The 16,381-nt window shown below is 34.1% G+C and overlaps 1 protein-coding gene across 2 annotated transcripts; it reads left to right on the top strand.

Moving 5' to 3' along the window:
• The first annotated feature begins 1,983 nt into the window (after positions 1-1,983).
• Positions 1,984-12,982, top strand: LOC107912375 (uncharacterized). Of its 2 annotated transcripts, XR_005921088.1 has the most exons (28): positions 1,984-2,361; positions 2,487-2,712; positions 2,829-2,965; positions 4,144-4,260; positions 4,339-4,485; positions 4,630-5,264; positions 5,676-5,797; positions 5,907-5,998; positions 6,181-6,400; positions 6,512-6,578; positions 6,897-7,045; positions 7,144-7,214; positions 7,306-7,479; positions 7,573-7,644; positions 8,057-8,158; positions 8,229-8,318; positions 8,676-8,751; positions 9,024-9,120; positions 9,243-9,312; positions 9,435-9,614; positions 9,714-9,836; positions 9,931-10,014; positions 10,109-10,293; positions 10,382-10,520; positions 10,603-10,662; positions 11,108-11,212; positions 11,418-11,655; positions 12,488-12,982. XR_005921088.1 is itself a non-coding variant. In XM_016840520.2 (27 exons), the coding sequence occupies exons 1-27, from the start codon at positions 2,272-2,274 to the stop codon at positions 11,529-11,531; spliced, it is 3,744 nt and encodes a 1,247-aa protein (XP_016696009.2). In that variant the 5' UTR covers positions 1,984-2,271; the 3' UTR covers positions 11,532-11,779. The 2 variants fall into 2 exon arrangements, 1 of the variants encoding a protein (XP_016696009.2); XM_016840520.2 differs by lacking the exon at positions 12,488-12,982 and having other exon boundaries at positions 11,418-11,779.
• The last annotated feature ends 3,399 nt before the right edge of the window (positions 12,983-16,381 follow it).

The raw sequence follows: 16,381 nt of genomic DNA, 5'->3' as shown, positions 1-16,381 counted from the left end.
TTTTTATATATAGTTTGGGATAATCATGAAAATGGGAATTATTGCTGAGAACTTGTATTTTTTAGAGACTGGCCACCTAATCCGAAGCTTTGCCGCCCTCTATACTACCACCATCTTTAAAATCAACTTATTATTATTATTATTATTTAACAATGAAATCATAGCTGGATACTCCTGTACCCCAAAAAGTTTGGCTGCCAAACAGCCTCTTACTACTATCACTTTAGTTACATTAGATCAAACTACAACACTCTCTTTTTGGCTAAAATTATTTATAAATATATTTATGGCTAATTTTTTATGAGTAAGATCGAGTATGCTACTATTTGTTTTTTTAGGTATAACCATAAGTCTTTTTATCTGCGAATTTGGTCTAAATTCCTTACTTCTTTCAATTATTTAAAGTTTAATAAAATATTAAAAAGGATTATCACCCTGTTCACTATCACCAAAGAAAAAAAAATCTAAAAGCTAATTTAGGATGATGTCGCATTAAAGAAGACATTTGACAACATTTTAGATCCATTTGGAGGTTTTTTATTTTATTGACAATTGATATAATAACTATCTATATCAAAATATGCATTTTATATTAATATTTTTATAATAAAATTTAAAATTACTTTTTTGAATTTGGATTACAAAGCAAAAAATTCTGAAGTAATAATTACCTAACAAATTCGGAAAGTAATAACCTTATAATAATAATAGATTAAGCCAGCATTAAACTCACATTTTATTATTTTACCAATTATTTTCCACATGTAAATTACAAAAATCCACCTTAAGATCCTATCATTTTTGTAAAATATCGATTGGGTGTTATTGTCAATGTAGGAGAATATGAGTTCAAGTGCGTTGAAGCACATTATCTCCTATTTATGAGTTGGAAGCTATAGTCGAAAAATAATAAAATTGTTAAAAAAGTTGTGAAAAATGAAAAATGAGGTTATAAAATTAATAAACGCTACAATTTGTTATTTGCTAAAATATTTTTTATTGTTAAATTAAATTACTGAGTCCAAGGTTGACGTCTTCATACTGGACTACAAACGAAAACGTGGCAGTTTTTTTTTTTAACATTCGAAATTATAAATCAACGGAGGTGGTCAACCAAATAATTGAACTGAATCTTTTATTTTTGGGCTAAATGTCCTATCAAAACAGTCAGTTCATACACAGTTTTCCTAATTTCTGTATGCTTATTTTATTTTCTATAAATCACGTAAATTAAACATTGAGTAAAATAAAATATTAAAATATTAAATAAAAATATATTATTTATACTGTTATAAAAACTTTGATAAAGTTTTGTGTTACGCGACTAGTAACATTACTTAATTAGGTAATACGAAAAAAGCTATTTTTTAAATATTAGACTATATGCATCCATTCTGTACTGTAGTGAAAAGGTAGATTTATGTAAAACCAACATATTTATTAATATTCAGGCCAATTTTTTTTTATAAATTTTATATAAAAATATAAAAGATAATAACACTTTTATAATCATAAATTATTACCTTTCTAATAGAAGAGTATTTAAGTTTTTTTTTCAAATTGAATTAATGTTTAGTTAATAATAATATAAATAAAATTACCATAAGTACGTTTTAATATATAAATATAATAATTTTACTGAAAACTGATCAATTGTAATATAGAATTCAATCGATACAATGCTGATAAAAAAATTAGGGTAATTTAAAATCCATAAAACAAGTATTTATTTAGAATAACTTCATAAATTTTCATAATATATATTTAGAATTTTTTAACAGCGTAAAAGGTGAGTTTATTATTAAATGCGTATATTATTATATTTATGAGATTTTATATTTTAAGACGGTAAATGATAACCAAATCCAAGCAAAACAGCAATTAATGTACAAAACAAAACATGCTTTAACCTAATTGGGGTAAGATTATAAATAAAATAGCCCTTTTTCTTAATTTTTTAATTTCGCCCAAAAGATTTACACTTTTCAACAATCAATACTCAAAAACCAGAGACAACCAATTTCCCCGTTTCCTCAAAAATAAAATAAAATTAAAAAAAGATAATCATTATAGGTGCCCAGCACGGGAACGTTGATAACTGATCTCCCCACAATCATTCACATCTTTTCTCTTCCTTTTCCGATTCTTTCTTCCTCCCTTTTTAATTCCCCCGAAGACCCAAAGGTCGTTCCTTTTTTCGGATCAGAGAAAACCCAGAGTGAATAAACCCTCAAAAACTTCCTGTTTATATCTCTCTTTTTAACAAAGAAGATGGTTGAAACGCGACGGAGCTTTTCCTCTTCCAAACGCCCCCTTTCCACTCCTGCTACATCCCTTCCTACATCTAGTAAACGATCCAAGGTCCTACCTTTGTTTACCCTTTCTAACAATCCCATATCTCTTTTTTTTTTTTAGGGTTTTTAATTTGCATGCGTGTCAATTTTTTTTTAAATTCTTTCGATTTGAATCTGAGACTATTTTTTTAGGCATCTGAGCCGGCGTCGTCATCGACCAATGGAGCTGCGGCGTCTGGGCCGGTTAACGAAGCTCTGGGACCGCCTAAGGAATCCGGGTCGGGCTCGCGTGTAACAGAGCTCCAATCTTCTGATCTGCCGGTATCTGATGCGGCTAAGGCCGTTGATGCGTCTTTCCCTGATAAGTCTGCTGATGTTGATGTGGAGAACGGTGCTTTGGTGTCTCCGCGGTCCTTAGGTGCGATCCTCGATTAATTTCTCATTTGGGTTTACGGGGTTCTGATTTTTTCTTGGTAAGGTTATGTGAGTGATTTTTAATGGGGGGTTTTGATGTCTTTCTTTTTGGTTAAATAGGTGAAGCTGCTGTGGATGCGGAAAACGCGAAGGTGGCTAGTGCAGGGTTTACCGCTCGGGTTAAGAAGAGGCCAACGAAACCTGCTAAATCTGGTTCTAAAGTCCCATGGGGAAAGCTTCTTTCTCAGTACTCTCAGGTACGTTTTCTGAAAATTGCCTTATTATATAAGCAGGGCTTTTGGTTCATGATCTCTGTGTTTAATGGGGTAAGATTAGTAACACAGTAATTCTCGGTATTTCAATCAATAAGTGACAAGAAATAAAAATAAGGGTTTTGGTTCCAAGAACTGTTAATGGCTGAAATACTAACAAACTTCGTATTGGTGAATTTTAGATAATTTATGATTACATAATTTATGATTATTTGGTTCCAATCCCGGAGTGTAGTCTTGGAGTTCATAATAGTAGTGGTCAAACTGAAATCCTATTTTAAGTAAGAGACTTAAACTCACATGCGCTGGATTTTTTTCATTAGAGAAAAGATCTCAAATCATTTAGGTGAATGGGCATATCGTTCCTTCTTGTTGGTCTATCTGGCAAACGCCATGCTCTACCTTTAAGAATTTGTAGATGTTAACTTGTTGTCCTGAAAACTTTACCAAACAAGCTGTTGTTTTGGCAATTATGCTTGGGATCCAAAAATAGTGATCTAACCTTGCAGATCATTCTCTTTAGGTTCACTAGATCCATTGGAAACTTATAGTCTTGCTAGTTCAATTGGAGCTTTTCTTCAGAGAAAAATTGGGACTTTCGTAGAGCAAGTTCTGTTATTGTTAGGTTGAAAATTTTCTTTAGAGGAAATTTTTTTTATTTGTACAGATTCAGTTGTTGGAAGAATCCTTCTGTGTGAGATGTTATTGTTACACTTGGGAAATTGGTAGGAAAACTACTTTTAGGTTGTCTCAGTAAGTTGGCCTGCTTTCATAGTGAGCTCTAATTTGATTTGTCATTTTCTTCTCAACTATTGGAATGGATGAACTAGGCAATTTGTTTATTCTCTTTTCTAGCCGAAAATAGTGGAGTAAAATTTTCTTGTGCTTAGTAAACAATGGTTGGGTATATATGTATGTATGTTTTGCTTTTTGGGTATCTTCCAAGTGAATCTCATCAGCTAATTGTTTAATCAATTGGTTGTGTAGTCATGGGGAGGTAATTTTTACTCGTTCTGCTCCAAGCCTAGATGCGAATTGAATAGTTGACGTGCAACCAAGTTGCAAGCTATTTTGCCTGTTTGTATCGGTTTTAATTCTTTACGGTTGTTTCATGCTAAAATACTATTCTTCTGATTATTATTAATGTTTCAATTCATCCCCAGAACCCTCATGTTGTCATGTGTGGCACTATCTTCACTATTGGCCAAAGTCGTCAGTGTAATTTATGCCTTAAAGACCCCAATATTAGCACTGTTTTGTGCAAAGTGAAGCACATAGAGGTATGGATCTTTGCAGACTATTTGCTCATAATTTTTCATCTGTTTGTGAGAGTGATGAAATTTTTTTTCCCAATGTAGAGTGATGGAAATTCAATTGCATTACTAGAAATTACAGGAGGAAAAGGCTCTGTCCAGGTTAACGGGAAGGTTTACCGTAAAAATGCTAGTTTAATTCTAAATGCAGGCGATGAGTTGATTTTCACTAGTACAGGGAATCATGCTTATGTATCCTTTTTATTTTTTACAAATATTGATATTCTTTGTTCCCAAATTAAATTCTATGTGGTACCATCTTCCAGCATGTTCCGTGATTTCATTTTGATGTTTGTTCCATCTTTGCAACTTTGTAATTCCTTAATGGGAACTTAGATTTTTCAGCAGCTCACCAATGATAACTTAGCTGCCCCGGGCATACCTTCTTCTTTAAGCGTTTTAGAAGCTCAGACTGCTCCTATAAAAGAGATTATTGAGGCCCGATCAGGTGATCCATCAGCTGTTGCTGGGGCGGCAACAATATTGGCCTCTTTGTCAACAAAAGAAAATTCAGAGATGTCTACTTTACCTTCGGGTTGTGAGGTGTCAGATGACCGTGTTCCAGAAGTGGATATGAAGGATAGTGCCAGTAATTCTGATCCAGCAACTGCTTCTTCAAGGGAGAAAACTGTTCCTCCTACACCTGATGCAGCCAATGAAAACTCTAATCTTGATAGACTTGGATTGGATGATAGTATGGATGCTGACAATACAAAGATTCCTGGTGCAGGTTACTCTTTAAGGCCATTATTGCGCATTCTTGCTGGTACATCTACTGATTTTGATTTTAGTGGCAGCATTGCCAAAATTCTTGATGAGCGAAGGGAAATTAGAGAGATGCTTAAGGAATTTGAACCTCCTTCGGCTTTGATATCAACTAAGCGGCAAGCATTTAAAGATAGTTTACAGGAAGGCATTCTCAATCCGGACAATATAGATGTCTCATTTGAAAAATTTCCTTATTATTTGAGGTAAAATTTGTGATTTCTGCTCCGAACTGGACACGTTTGTCATATTCAGAAGTTTATTATTATCATTCCCTTCTTCATGTCTATATCTCAGGAAACCTAATTTGTATCATTGCTTTTACTATTTTTCCTATCTAGTTTTTCACAATGTCTATATCTTGGGAAACCTAATTTGCATTATTGCTTGTACTTATTTTGCCTATCTAGTTTTTCACAATTTTGCAAGTCTGTACATTATGTATGCAGTGAATTTTGACCACCCAATATTGTATGTGGCCGAGAATGGAATTCTTTTGGTGTTACTCAGTGTTATCTGTGTCTCTGTTTTGTTTTACTTAATTCTGTGCCTATTTATCAGATTTGGAGCCTTGGGGAAATTTGATTAATTTAAATTGAACATTTCACTTGTGACAGTGATACCACAAAGAAAGTTTTGATAGCCTCAACTTATGTACATTTGAAGTGTAATAAATTTGCAAAGTACGCCTCAGATCTCCCTATCATGAGTCCTCGTATATTGTTATCTGGGCCTTCTGGTATGACTGCTGTTTTCTGTTAATTTGCACTATAAACTATTTTCTTCAATTCTTTTTGGCTCTTTATAAATGTTGATCTGAGTTTTTAATTGGTTTTGAATATGAATAGGTTCAGAAATATATCAGGAGACTTTGGCAAAGGCACTTGCAAAACATTTTGGTGCTAGATTGCTAATTGTTGATTCTCTTCTGTTGCCTGGAGTATGCTTCTTTCTCCCTTTAGTTCGTTTTGTTTCTTTGCCAATATGATGTTGTGAAAGCACGATACTTGTTCAAGTATTGTTTACTTGTGATTGCATAGATTTCTGTATTGTTTAGATAATCTAAATGTCTGAACATTTTTGTGGCATCTATCATGAATTATTTTTCTCCAATATATCCAGGGATCAACTTCAAGAGAAACTGATGCTGTAAAAGAACCTTCAAGGGCTGAAAGGGCATATGTATATGCCAAAAGAGCTGCGCAGGCTGCTGCTTTGCAGCAGAAGAAGCCAACTTCTAGTGTTGAAGCTGATATAACAGGTGGTTCTTCACTGAGCTCCCAAGCTTTGCCAAAGCAGGAAGTATCTACTGCAACATCTAAAAGTTTTACATTTAAGAAAGGTATGCCACTTCTTAGAGGCAGGAGAGTTGGCTTTGTTGTTTTGTAATGCCTTAGCTTTCAAAATAGTTAATTTGTTGTCCTAACAGAATTATTTTATTTAAAACTTTCAGGTGATAGGGTTAAGTTTGTAGGTACTACTTCACCTTCTGGATTTTCCTCTCTACAGCCTGCTTTGAGGTATTTTCTTATATTCCGCAGGCCATGTGGCTGTTTTGTCGTTAATAGAATGTACCTTTTTTCTGTAGTTGAGAATTTAGATTTAGAGTTTTATCTTATTTTGGTGCTGTCCTTATGAGCTTTATATTTGGGATCTAATTTGACTGCAGTGCTTGATACCATAGCTAGCCATCTGAGATGTTTAATATTTGTTTCTAAGAAGTTTGCTGCTGGTATTGGCATGGTAGATAGAACATGTAATTTTTTCAAGGGGCAAACTTTATTAGTCTTATCGGTTATGTTCTGCAAAAACTTTATTATAATATGCGTTCTATATAGGGGACCGGCAATTGGTTTTCGGGGAAAAGTTCTCCTTGCTTTTGAAGAAAATGGTTCATCAAAAATTGGGGTCAGATTTGACAGATCTATTCCACAGGGAAATGACCTTGGTGGGCTTTGTGAAGAAGATCACGGTTTCTTCTGTGCTGGTGACCACTTTGTCCATTTCTTGTATTGATTGTAAACATCTTTTATGATACATTGTGGACTTTTATCCAATCTTACGCATTTTTTTTTTACTCTATAGCTAGCTCACTCCGTTTGGAAGCTTCTGGAGGTGATGATGTTGACAAGTTAGCTGTTAATGAACTTTTTGAGGTACATGTCATTGATTGATGCATGAAAGCTATTGCTTTATGGTGATCATAATTATAATAATTTTTAGCTCTTAATTGTCTCATTTTTATAGGTTGCAGTGAATGAAAGCAAGTGTAGTCCCTTAATATTGTTTGTGAAAGACATAGAGAAGTCTATGGCTGGAAATACAGATGTGTATAGTTCCCTGAAGAGTAAGGTTGAGAATTTGCCAGCTAACGTTGTCATAATTGGTTCTCACACCCAGATGGACAACCGTAAGGAGAAAGTAAGCAACATGTATTTTGTTCTGCTCCATCTTTCTATGATGCTATGTGAAGATTTTTAACTGTTTGATGTCTGCAATTTTGTGTTTCTGCAGTCTCATCCTGGCGGCCTCTTATTCACAAAATTTGGAGCCAATCAGACCGCCTTACTTGATCTTGCATTTCCTGTATGTCAAGCATTGGCATCTTTCTTTTGCCTTACACTTCTTTAATCTTTAGTTGAAAATGTTGGATTATTTCTTACAGACTGCTCTTGACTTTTATACAACCATCTAAGTTTATTTAGAGCCCAATTATATGCTAACATGTCAATGTTTATACTATGAATTTGAATGCTTTGAACTTTTCTCTAACTGTGGTATGAATATCATTGTTGAAAGTTTTAGATATGATACTCTCTTGAATTTAATAATACTTAATGCACACGCCATTATCTTGGATGTTCTTTAGTGATTCTGTTCCTGAAGAGTGTACTCTCACATGTTGCCATGACATCCTTAGTGCATTCTGATCTCGTATTTGCCTCTTATTTTTCTTTTTCAGATAACACACCTAATGCAAGTATCATTCCTTCTGCAGGATAATTTTGGTAGACTTCATGACAGGAGCAAAGAAACACCTAAAACCATGAAACAAGTGGCTCGGCTTTTCCCTAACAAAGTGACAATCCAATTGCCTCAGGTATATATCTATGTCAGTTTCTGCATCAGTTATCCTGTGATGAGTATTTAATATTCCTGAATCATGTCAGGATGAAGCTCTACTTTTGGACTGGAAGCAGCAGCTGGAACGCGACATTGAAACCCTTAAAGCACAGTCAAATATTGTTAGCTTTCGCTCTGTGCGTACAGCTAAACTCTTGCTTTGTTTTTCCAGTTTTTGCACTTCCACTTTCTGCATGCCATTATTAGCTTCTGTCCACAGAGTGCATTGCCTGAAAATGGCTTACTTTCCTCAACTTGGTAAAACACTCCTGTAAGTGTAGGGTAATTAACCTACTGTGTTGAGAAACTAAAAGAAACCTTAACAAGGTTAAATATACATCTCTCCATCACCCATCCCCTAAACCCATCCTTCCTCTTCTAAACAGATAGAAGCTGCCTTCTGTAAGCTTGGTATATTTAGAAACTGATAAACAGTTCATTTATGCGGTACTAGTCTGTATTTGGAGATTTTCACAACAGTTTTATGCTATCAGGTTCTCAATCGAAATGGTTTGGACTGCCCTGATCTTGAAACACTTTGCATTAAAGATCAAACACTTACAAATGAAAGTGAGTATCCTTGAGCTTCTTACTATATATGAATTCCATGCCAAGTTTATGTTTTTTCTTGGTTCATAACATTTTATGACTATTATATATAAGATTTTCAGAAGTCTTTTTTTTTTTTAAATTTAATTGATCATTTTCTAAAAGTTGTCAAGTGAGTAAAACTTTTTCCTCAAACTAAAAAAAATACATGACTATAAATTTGGAAGGAGCTAATAGTTAAATCTTGTACTATTTACTTCAACTTACTAATGTTTTACCTTCTACTTTTGTAGGTGTAGAAAAAGTGGTAGGCTGGGCATTAAGTCACCACTTCATGCATGCTTCAGAAGCTTTGATAAAAGATGCTAAACTTGTAGTTTCAACTGAAAGGTTCTATTTTCTGTTCATTTATTGCAGCCTAGATCTCTGAAATATTAAAGGAGATAAAATTATATGAACTGGAACATCTCCATTTTATTCTTATGTAACCTTCTTTGTGAATTCTCATGTAGCATCAAATATGGGCTGAACATTTTGCAAGGCATTCAAAGCGAAAGCAAAAGCTTGAAGAAATCACTTAAGGTACTGTTGTCTTCTTTCTCTTCGGTTCTATTGTAGCCAGTTCTTGTGATATAGTTGTCCATGATCTATCTGGTTGGAAGGTTAGTATGCTATTCAATTCGGTTTTTTGCCCTTATTTCCAGGATGTGGTCACTGAGAATGAATTCGAAAAGAAACTTCTTGCGGATGTTATTCCCCCAAGTGATATTGGGGTTAGCTTTGATGATATTGGAGCCCTTGAGAATGTCAAAGACACCTTAAAGGAATTGGTGATGCTTCCCCTTCAAAGGCCTGAATTGTTTTGCAAGGGACAGTTGACAAAGGTGCTTTCTATTTGTTCTGCTTATTGTATGTTATTTGGAAAGTGCATGTTTGAAGTAACTCCTGATGATCTATTATATACTACATTATTGCTTTTGCAGCCCTGCAAAGGAATATTGTTATTTGGGCCTCCTGGTACTGGCAAAACGATGCTTGCGAAGGCGGTTGCAACTGAAGCTGGTGCAAATTTTATTAACATATCAATGTCCAGTATTACTTCAAAGGTATTTTAAGTGCAAAGAACTGTGGCATCTACCTTTTCTGTTGGCTGGGTTTTTCATCCAATATGTGTATGTGACATATTTGTATGACTTGCAGTGGTTTGGTGAAGGAGAGAAGTATGTCAAAGCCGTTTTCTCTCTGGCCAGTAAAATTGCACCTAGTGTTATTTTTGTCGATGAGGTTTGGTCAACTTAAATGTTATTTCTCCTATTCTTTTTGGTGTTTTCTGTTTCTTTCCCTTATTGTTATCCCCTGACTTGGGTGGTTATTTTAGGTTGATAGCATGTTAGGAAGACGAGAGAATCCAGGTGAACACGAGGCTATGCGTAAAATGAAGAATGAATTTATGGTAAATTGGGACGGTCTTCGTACAAAGGATAAAGAACGAGTGTTGGTTCTTGCTGCTACTAACCGGCCATTTGACCTTGATGAGGCAGTCATCCGGAGGCTTCCTCGAAGGTAATTCTCTTGTGTTGTTTCTTTGAGTTGCTGTAGTCTGACCTTATTATGCTAAACCCCAGTGATTTCCCTGTTAAACTTTGTGCAGATTGATGGTAAATTTGCCAGATGCTCCAAACAGAGAAAAGATTTTAAGAGTTATATTGGCCAAAGAGGATTTGTCACCCAATGTTGATTTGGAAACTATTGCAAATATGACTGATGGATATTCTGGAAGTGACCTGAAGGTCGATTTTTCCTCCTTTTATCTTGTTAAGTTAATTTGTGTTTTATCTATATTTATTTACCTATGTCATTTTCTGATTACAGAACCTTTGCGTGACTGCTGCACATTGTCCCATAAGAGAAATTTTGGAGAAGGAAAAGAAGGTTAGTTTGACATTTTAGTTTATATGTTATATGATAAGTTTGCAGCTTATATATGTGTGTGTATAATATTGGTTTTCTAAATGTTGCTAAGAAGTGGTGCATCTGTAATGGATGTGTTCCATGGGCATTACATATTGTCAGGCTATTGTTGTGGTGGTGGCTAGTACTATTACTTATTTTGACTGGTTTTGGTCTGTGCAATAACATGGAGTGGGTGATTTGACTACCATGTTTCATAGGCCAAGAAGATGATGAAATAAATTTTTGCTAACATCTAGGGTTCTTTCTGTTTTACATTTGTTCTTGTTTTGGAAGGACTAGAACAATGATACTAGGGTGAGATTTTAGACGGATAATTATACCCCATTTATGGGGGTGCATACATTTTCACAATGAAGTTTACTTTTTTGCTAAGTATACAGACTGATATATCATGCAACTGCAGGAGAGAGCTTCAGCAGCAGCTGAGAATAGACCTGCACCCACCTTGTATAGCAGTGCGGACGTTCGACCTCTGAAGATGGATGATTTTAAATATGCACATGAGCAGGTACCATACTTGGGCTTCATCATTTTACTTTTAGAGCTTCGTTCAATTTTTACCTGGTGTTACTTGGGGTGGGTGGATGAGTGAGCTAGCTTTTAAAACACATCTAATTGTGGAATTGAATGATTTGGCATGCAGAAGAAATTGGTAGTAAGTTATTTCTCTTTTATGGAAATAGTCTAATAATTGGGATGGGTTACGAATGTAGGTGTGTGCAAGCGTGTCATCAGAGTCTACAAATATGAATGAGTTGCTTCAATGGAACGAGTTATATGGAGAAGGTGGATCGAGAAAGAAAAAACCTCTGAGCTACTTCATGTAGAGGAGAGGAGGTATCTTTGTGTATAGGCGTAGCTTCATCATTCCTTTTTCATTTCATTCTTCATTGTCGCCATTAAAGGTGGCCAAGTTGAGAGTGACCCTGTCCATGGTCCATTTCGTTGCAGGTTCCTCCGACTCCCTTTGTATTATAGTATATATAGGTTTTCTAAATTTTCACAATCTTTTTTCTTTTTCCTTCTGTTAGCAATTTTACAATATATATAAAATATAAAATATATATTTATATTATTTTTCAAGTAGATTAACTTTGTCCTCTGCCTGTAAAATTTGTGATTCTTTTATTTTTCTACATTATTATTTAGTCTTTTAGGATGAAAACATAGGGGACATGAAGTAAAACGAATGGGTTTATATTTATTTTTCAATTTTCATTTTCTTAAATTCGAAAGGAGAACATTCATCAATTTAAATTAATGAATTTTTTTTAATTTATTAAAATTTTCTTATTTATTTTTTTTCCCTCTTGATTTTCAATGCTTAACAACACACACTCAAAAAAAAAAAAGCATGGATGAGTTGAAGTTATTGAGAGGTGGGTTGTTTAAATAATGAGAAGGTAGTTCAATAAAAGGTGGTGTTTTGATGGTAACGAAAGCTTGTAGGAAGCGGCTCTGGGCCGTGGTTCTCTTTCCCTTCCGTGTTTTGTGTTGTATTCTCCTGGCCATTCTTTGGCCTCTTTCTCTACTTCTAAGATAGAAAATTTCAATATTTGGAAGTATAGTTATACATCTCAATTTCATTTTCAAGTCTCAATAGAAAATTATGTTCTTGTAACAGGTCGTGTGGTAAATGTGATTCACACTAACACGCATCTATGGCGAATTAAATTTACACTATATATGGGACAATTATTGGACACCAGTTTGTAAATTTTAAAAAAATTAACAAGCAAATTGTGGTTATCTCACACGTCTCGTATATACTTGTCCTTTTCAGAATTACGAGATGGACGGTTTGTAAATGAAGTAAAGTGAGAAAGAGGCATTGTCAGTGAGTGGTGGTTTCGGCGTCTGTGCTTTCGTCTCATCGTATATCTAAATTCTGTGTGTGATGGGTGACTCGTCGATTAATTATCATCACAGAATGTAGGCAGTTGACATCCCGCATTTTTGCAGCCATTCGAACACTGCCTACGTTTATTTTACATTTTTAGGCATATTTTAATATATTCTGTATTAGTTAATAAAATATGTTAACCTATTTTAATGGTAAGCACGTGGAGTATGGAGTGTGTGGGCCAAGCGTTATTTGAGGGGGCAAAGGAAAGAGGTGGTTTGAGACAGGCGGGAAACGCGCCATTGGATTTGGTGGGGTCATAGTTGTCGTGGAATCCGGGTTCCTTATCTCTTGAGGTCATGTATGACGTAAACTCTTTACGATTATTTATTATTCCATTGTATTTCAATTATTAAAAAAACTTTTTGTCGCTAATTGAGGTCACGTCACGTCACGTCACGTCTCACCATTTCTTTTATTCATCAGTACAAGGCTTGGGCTTCAAATTTCATGGTTGAATATTTAAAATAAGGTTAAAATGTGTTTTAGTTTCTGTATTCTTCAATTTAATATTTCTATTTTTATTTTAAAAATTTAATCCTTAAAAAATACAGATTGTTAACATTATTAAAGAATTTGATTAATTGAATATTTGTTTATTTCAAATGAGTAGGTTTAACAGATGAAGATCAATAAAGTTAATCATTAGATAAAAATTGTAAAATCTAAAAAAAAAATATTACAAATAAAAAAATTAAATCCTAAAATTATTTAATTTTAATTCTTTTTTTTATAAAATCAAATAATAATTACAAATATTAATTGAAAGAAAAATAATAATATACCTATGAAAATAATTAAAAAAATATTATCAAAATATTAATTAAAAAAACTTGAAACAGTATAAGATAAAATATACATTAAATGCTAATGAAAATTATGGAATCTCAAACTCAAGGATGTAATAGGCTAATCGCAATTATTTAACCATCTAACTAAAAGAGTTAATATATTAAAAATATTAATTAAAAATAAAAAAAGTGAGTAGTAAAGGAATTGAACTCAAAATTCAAAGATGTAATTATAACAATCTAACCATTTAATAGAAGAACTAACATGTTAAAAACATTAATTAAAAATTTAAAAAGCTTGAAGCAACATGAAATAAAAAACACAAATGATGAATTGAACCCAAGACTCAAATATGTAATTACAACTATCTAACTATAGAACTAATATATTAAAAATTAATTAAAAATTTAAAAAACTTGAAATAATTTAAAATAAAAAATATAAATATTAGTAGAAAATCATTTGGCCAAATCTGAAAATACATCAAATTAAAAGCGATTTTCTATAATATACGCTCATCGCGCTTTCCCAATATTAACTTAATCCGATTATTATAATTAAAAATAGATATGATATGAGTACAGTGAAATGAAATGGTAAGAGCTTTGTAAGAGTGTTTCTTCATAAAAAAGTGTTTGTTCCTTTGCCAATGTTAGGATCGTCCCGAATAAGCAACGAACAAGTAAAAATAGTAGAAGAAATTGAGAAGATGAACACACAAATTTAACGTGGAAAAACCCCTCAAAAGAGGATAAAAAACCATGGGCAAAGATAATTTTACTATAATGGCAAAAGAATGAAGAGTACAAAAGATGGAGATAAAAACTAAACCCCAAAAACCCGAAAAACAAAGAACCCTCAAACGTAAACACAAAATTCTCTGAATGTGTTATGAGTTCTAATCTAATGGGTGTCTCTTAATTTTAAGATTGTAAAGGAGCCTATTTATAGGCTAAATTAGTAAGTCAAATAAACTATACTAATAAATGCTAAATATATTATACTAATAAATACTAAATCTTCTAGAAAGAAAATATATTTTTGTTTAACTTGACTTGCAAGCAATCTCTTATAATTTGGGTCACATAATTCAAACAATCTCCACCTTGACACGAATTCTTTCAATGCCATCTTTGCCAAAACCCGCCACGGGCCTATCTTGAACTATGCAGGGAATTAACTGAGTCGAATCTATGCTTAGAAGCTGGAAGACTTCTAGCCTTCGACTTGTGCACTGCCAAATCAAAACTAACCCGGGTCTGATTTTCACGAATACAGTGCCCTAACTTTTCAAAACCTGCATCCAAAAGAGAACCTCTCTTCAACGAAACGGTCATACCTTTTTCCCTCCTATGACCAAGTTGCCTCCGCTTCAAATGAGTTGACTTTGACTCCGTAACGGACGAGGGACGTCCGATTTCACCGGTCACTGTAGAACCTTCCAGAATATAAAGACTGCCGGTTCTTTTACCTTTTAACAAAACGAGAACTCCACGAGATACTTTAATGTCGCTCGACTCGATGTTGATTCTGCATCCTTTCAAGTCTAAAATACTCAAGGAGATGAGATTCTTTCGTAAATCAGGTACATACCTGACATCTGAGAGTGTTCTAATCGTCCCATCGTGTATCCTAATTTTAACAGTACCAATACCGATTATTTTACTAGATGAATCGTTTCCCATGTGCACAACTCCACCTTCAACTGAACTGTATGTGGAGAACCATTCTCTATTGGGACACATGTGGAAAGAACATCCTGAATCTAGGATCCACTCAGACGTAAGCTTGGAGTTATCGCTCGTTGACACTAACAAGAAATCATCACCGCCTTCATCGACCAAATTAGCACCAGCTACATCTTCCTCGTTACTCTCAGCAGCTCTTTTTTTTTGCAGTTTATAACAATCTGCTTTGACGTGACCTAACTTTTTGCAATAGCGACACCTTTTGTCTCGTTTCTTTGATGCTACCAAAACGGAAGCTTGTCTATCTGCTTTGCTATTCAAATCAAACTCATTGTCGAGTTTGTCTCTACTCAACAAATGATCCTTCACATCTTCGAACGAGAGTTTGTCTCTGCCATAAATCAGGGTCTCCCTGAAAGACTTGTATGAAGAGGGTAAAGAGCACAATAATAGCATAGCTTGATCTTCATCGTCAATATAAACCTCAACGTTCTTTAAATCATTTAAAAGAGTAATGAATTGACTGATGTGATCTTTAAGAAGCTCACCTTCGTTCATGCGAAACGTAAATAGACGTTGTTTCAACACTAAACGGTTAGCCAGAGACTTAGTCGCATAAAGAGTTTCTAACCTTTTCCACAAGGCGAATGAGGTCTTCTCCATCAATACCTCCTGCAATACTGTATTCGCGAGGCACAACTGGATTGCAGACAAGGCCTTTTCATCAAGCTCTTCCCATTCTGTTTGATTTAGATTCTCAGGCTTTTTCCCTGTAACAACCTTTTTCAAGCCATTTTGAACTAGAATTGCCATCATCCGAACTTGCCACAGATTGAAATTTGTCTCACCATCGAACTTTTCAATTTCAAACCTTGTTGCTGCCATCTCTGACCGGGCTGATCTATGAAAGTTAAACTAGCTCTGATACCACTTGTTAGGATCGTCCCGAATAAGCAACGAACAAGTAAAAATAGTAGAAGAAATTGAGAAGATGAACACACAAATTTAACGTGGAAAAACCCCTCAAAAGAGGATAAAAAACCACGGGCAAAGATAATTTTACTATAATGGTAAAAGAATGAAGAGTACAAAAGATGGAGATAAAAACTAAACCCCAAAAACCCGAAAAATAAAGAACCCTCAAACGTAAACACAAAATTCTCTGAATGTGTTATGAGTTCTAATCTAATGGGTGTCTCTTAATTCTAAGATTGTAAAGGAGCCTATTTATAGGCTAAATTAGTAAGTCAAATAAACTATACTAATAAATGCTAAATATATTATACTAATAAAT

This window comes from Gossypium hirsutum, chromosome D11, assembly GCF_007990345.1.
Source record: "Gossypium hirsutum isolate 1008001.06 chromosome D11, Gossypium_hirsutum_v2.1, whole genome shotgun sequence".
NCBI lineage: Eukaryota > Viridiplantae > Streptophyta > Magnoliopsida > Malvales > Malvaceae > Gossypium > Gossypium hirsutum.
This window is presented reverse-complemented; position numbering and strand designations above follow the sequence as displayed.

Excerpts from the sequence above, each read along its gene's own strand:
- LOC107912375 (XM_016840520.2), top strand. The coding sequence starts at position 2,272 with ATGGTTGAAACGCGACGGAGCTTTTCCTCTTCCAAACGCCCCCTTTCC. Across the intron at positions 7,645-8,056 it reads TACTTGATCTTGCATTTCCT|GATAATTTTGGTAGACTTCA; the intron begins GTATGTCAAGCA and ends TTCCTTCTGCAG. Across the intron at positions 9,313-9,434 it reads GCTTGAAGAAATCACTTAAG|GATGTGGTCACTGAGAATGA; the intron begins GTACTGTTGTCT and ends CCTTATTTCCAG.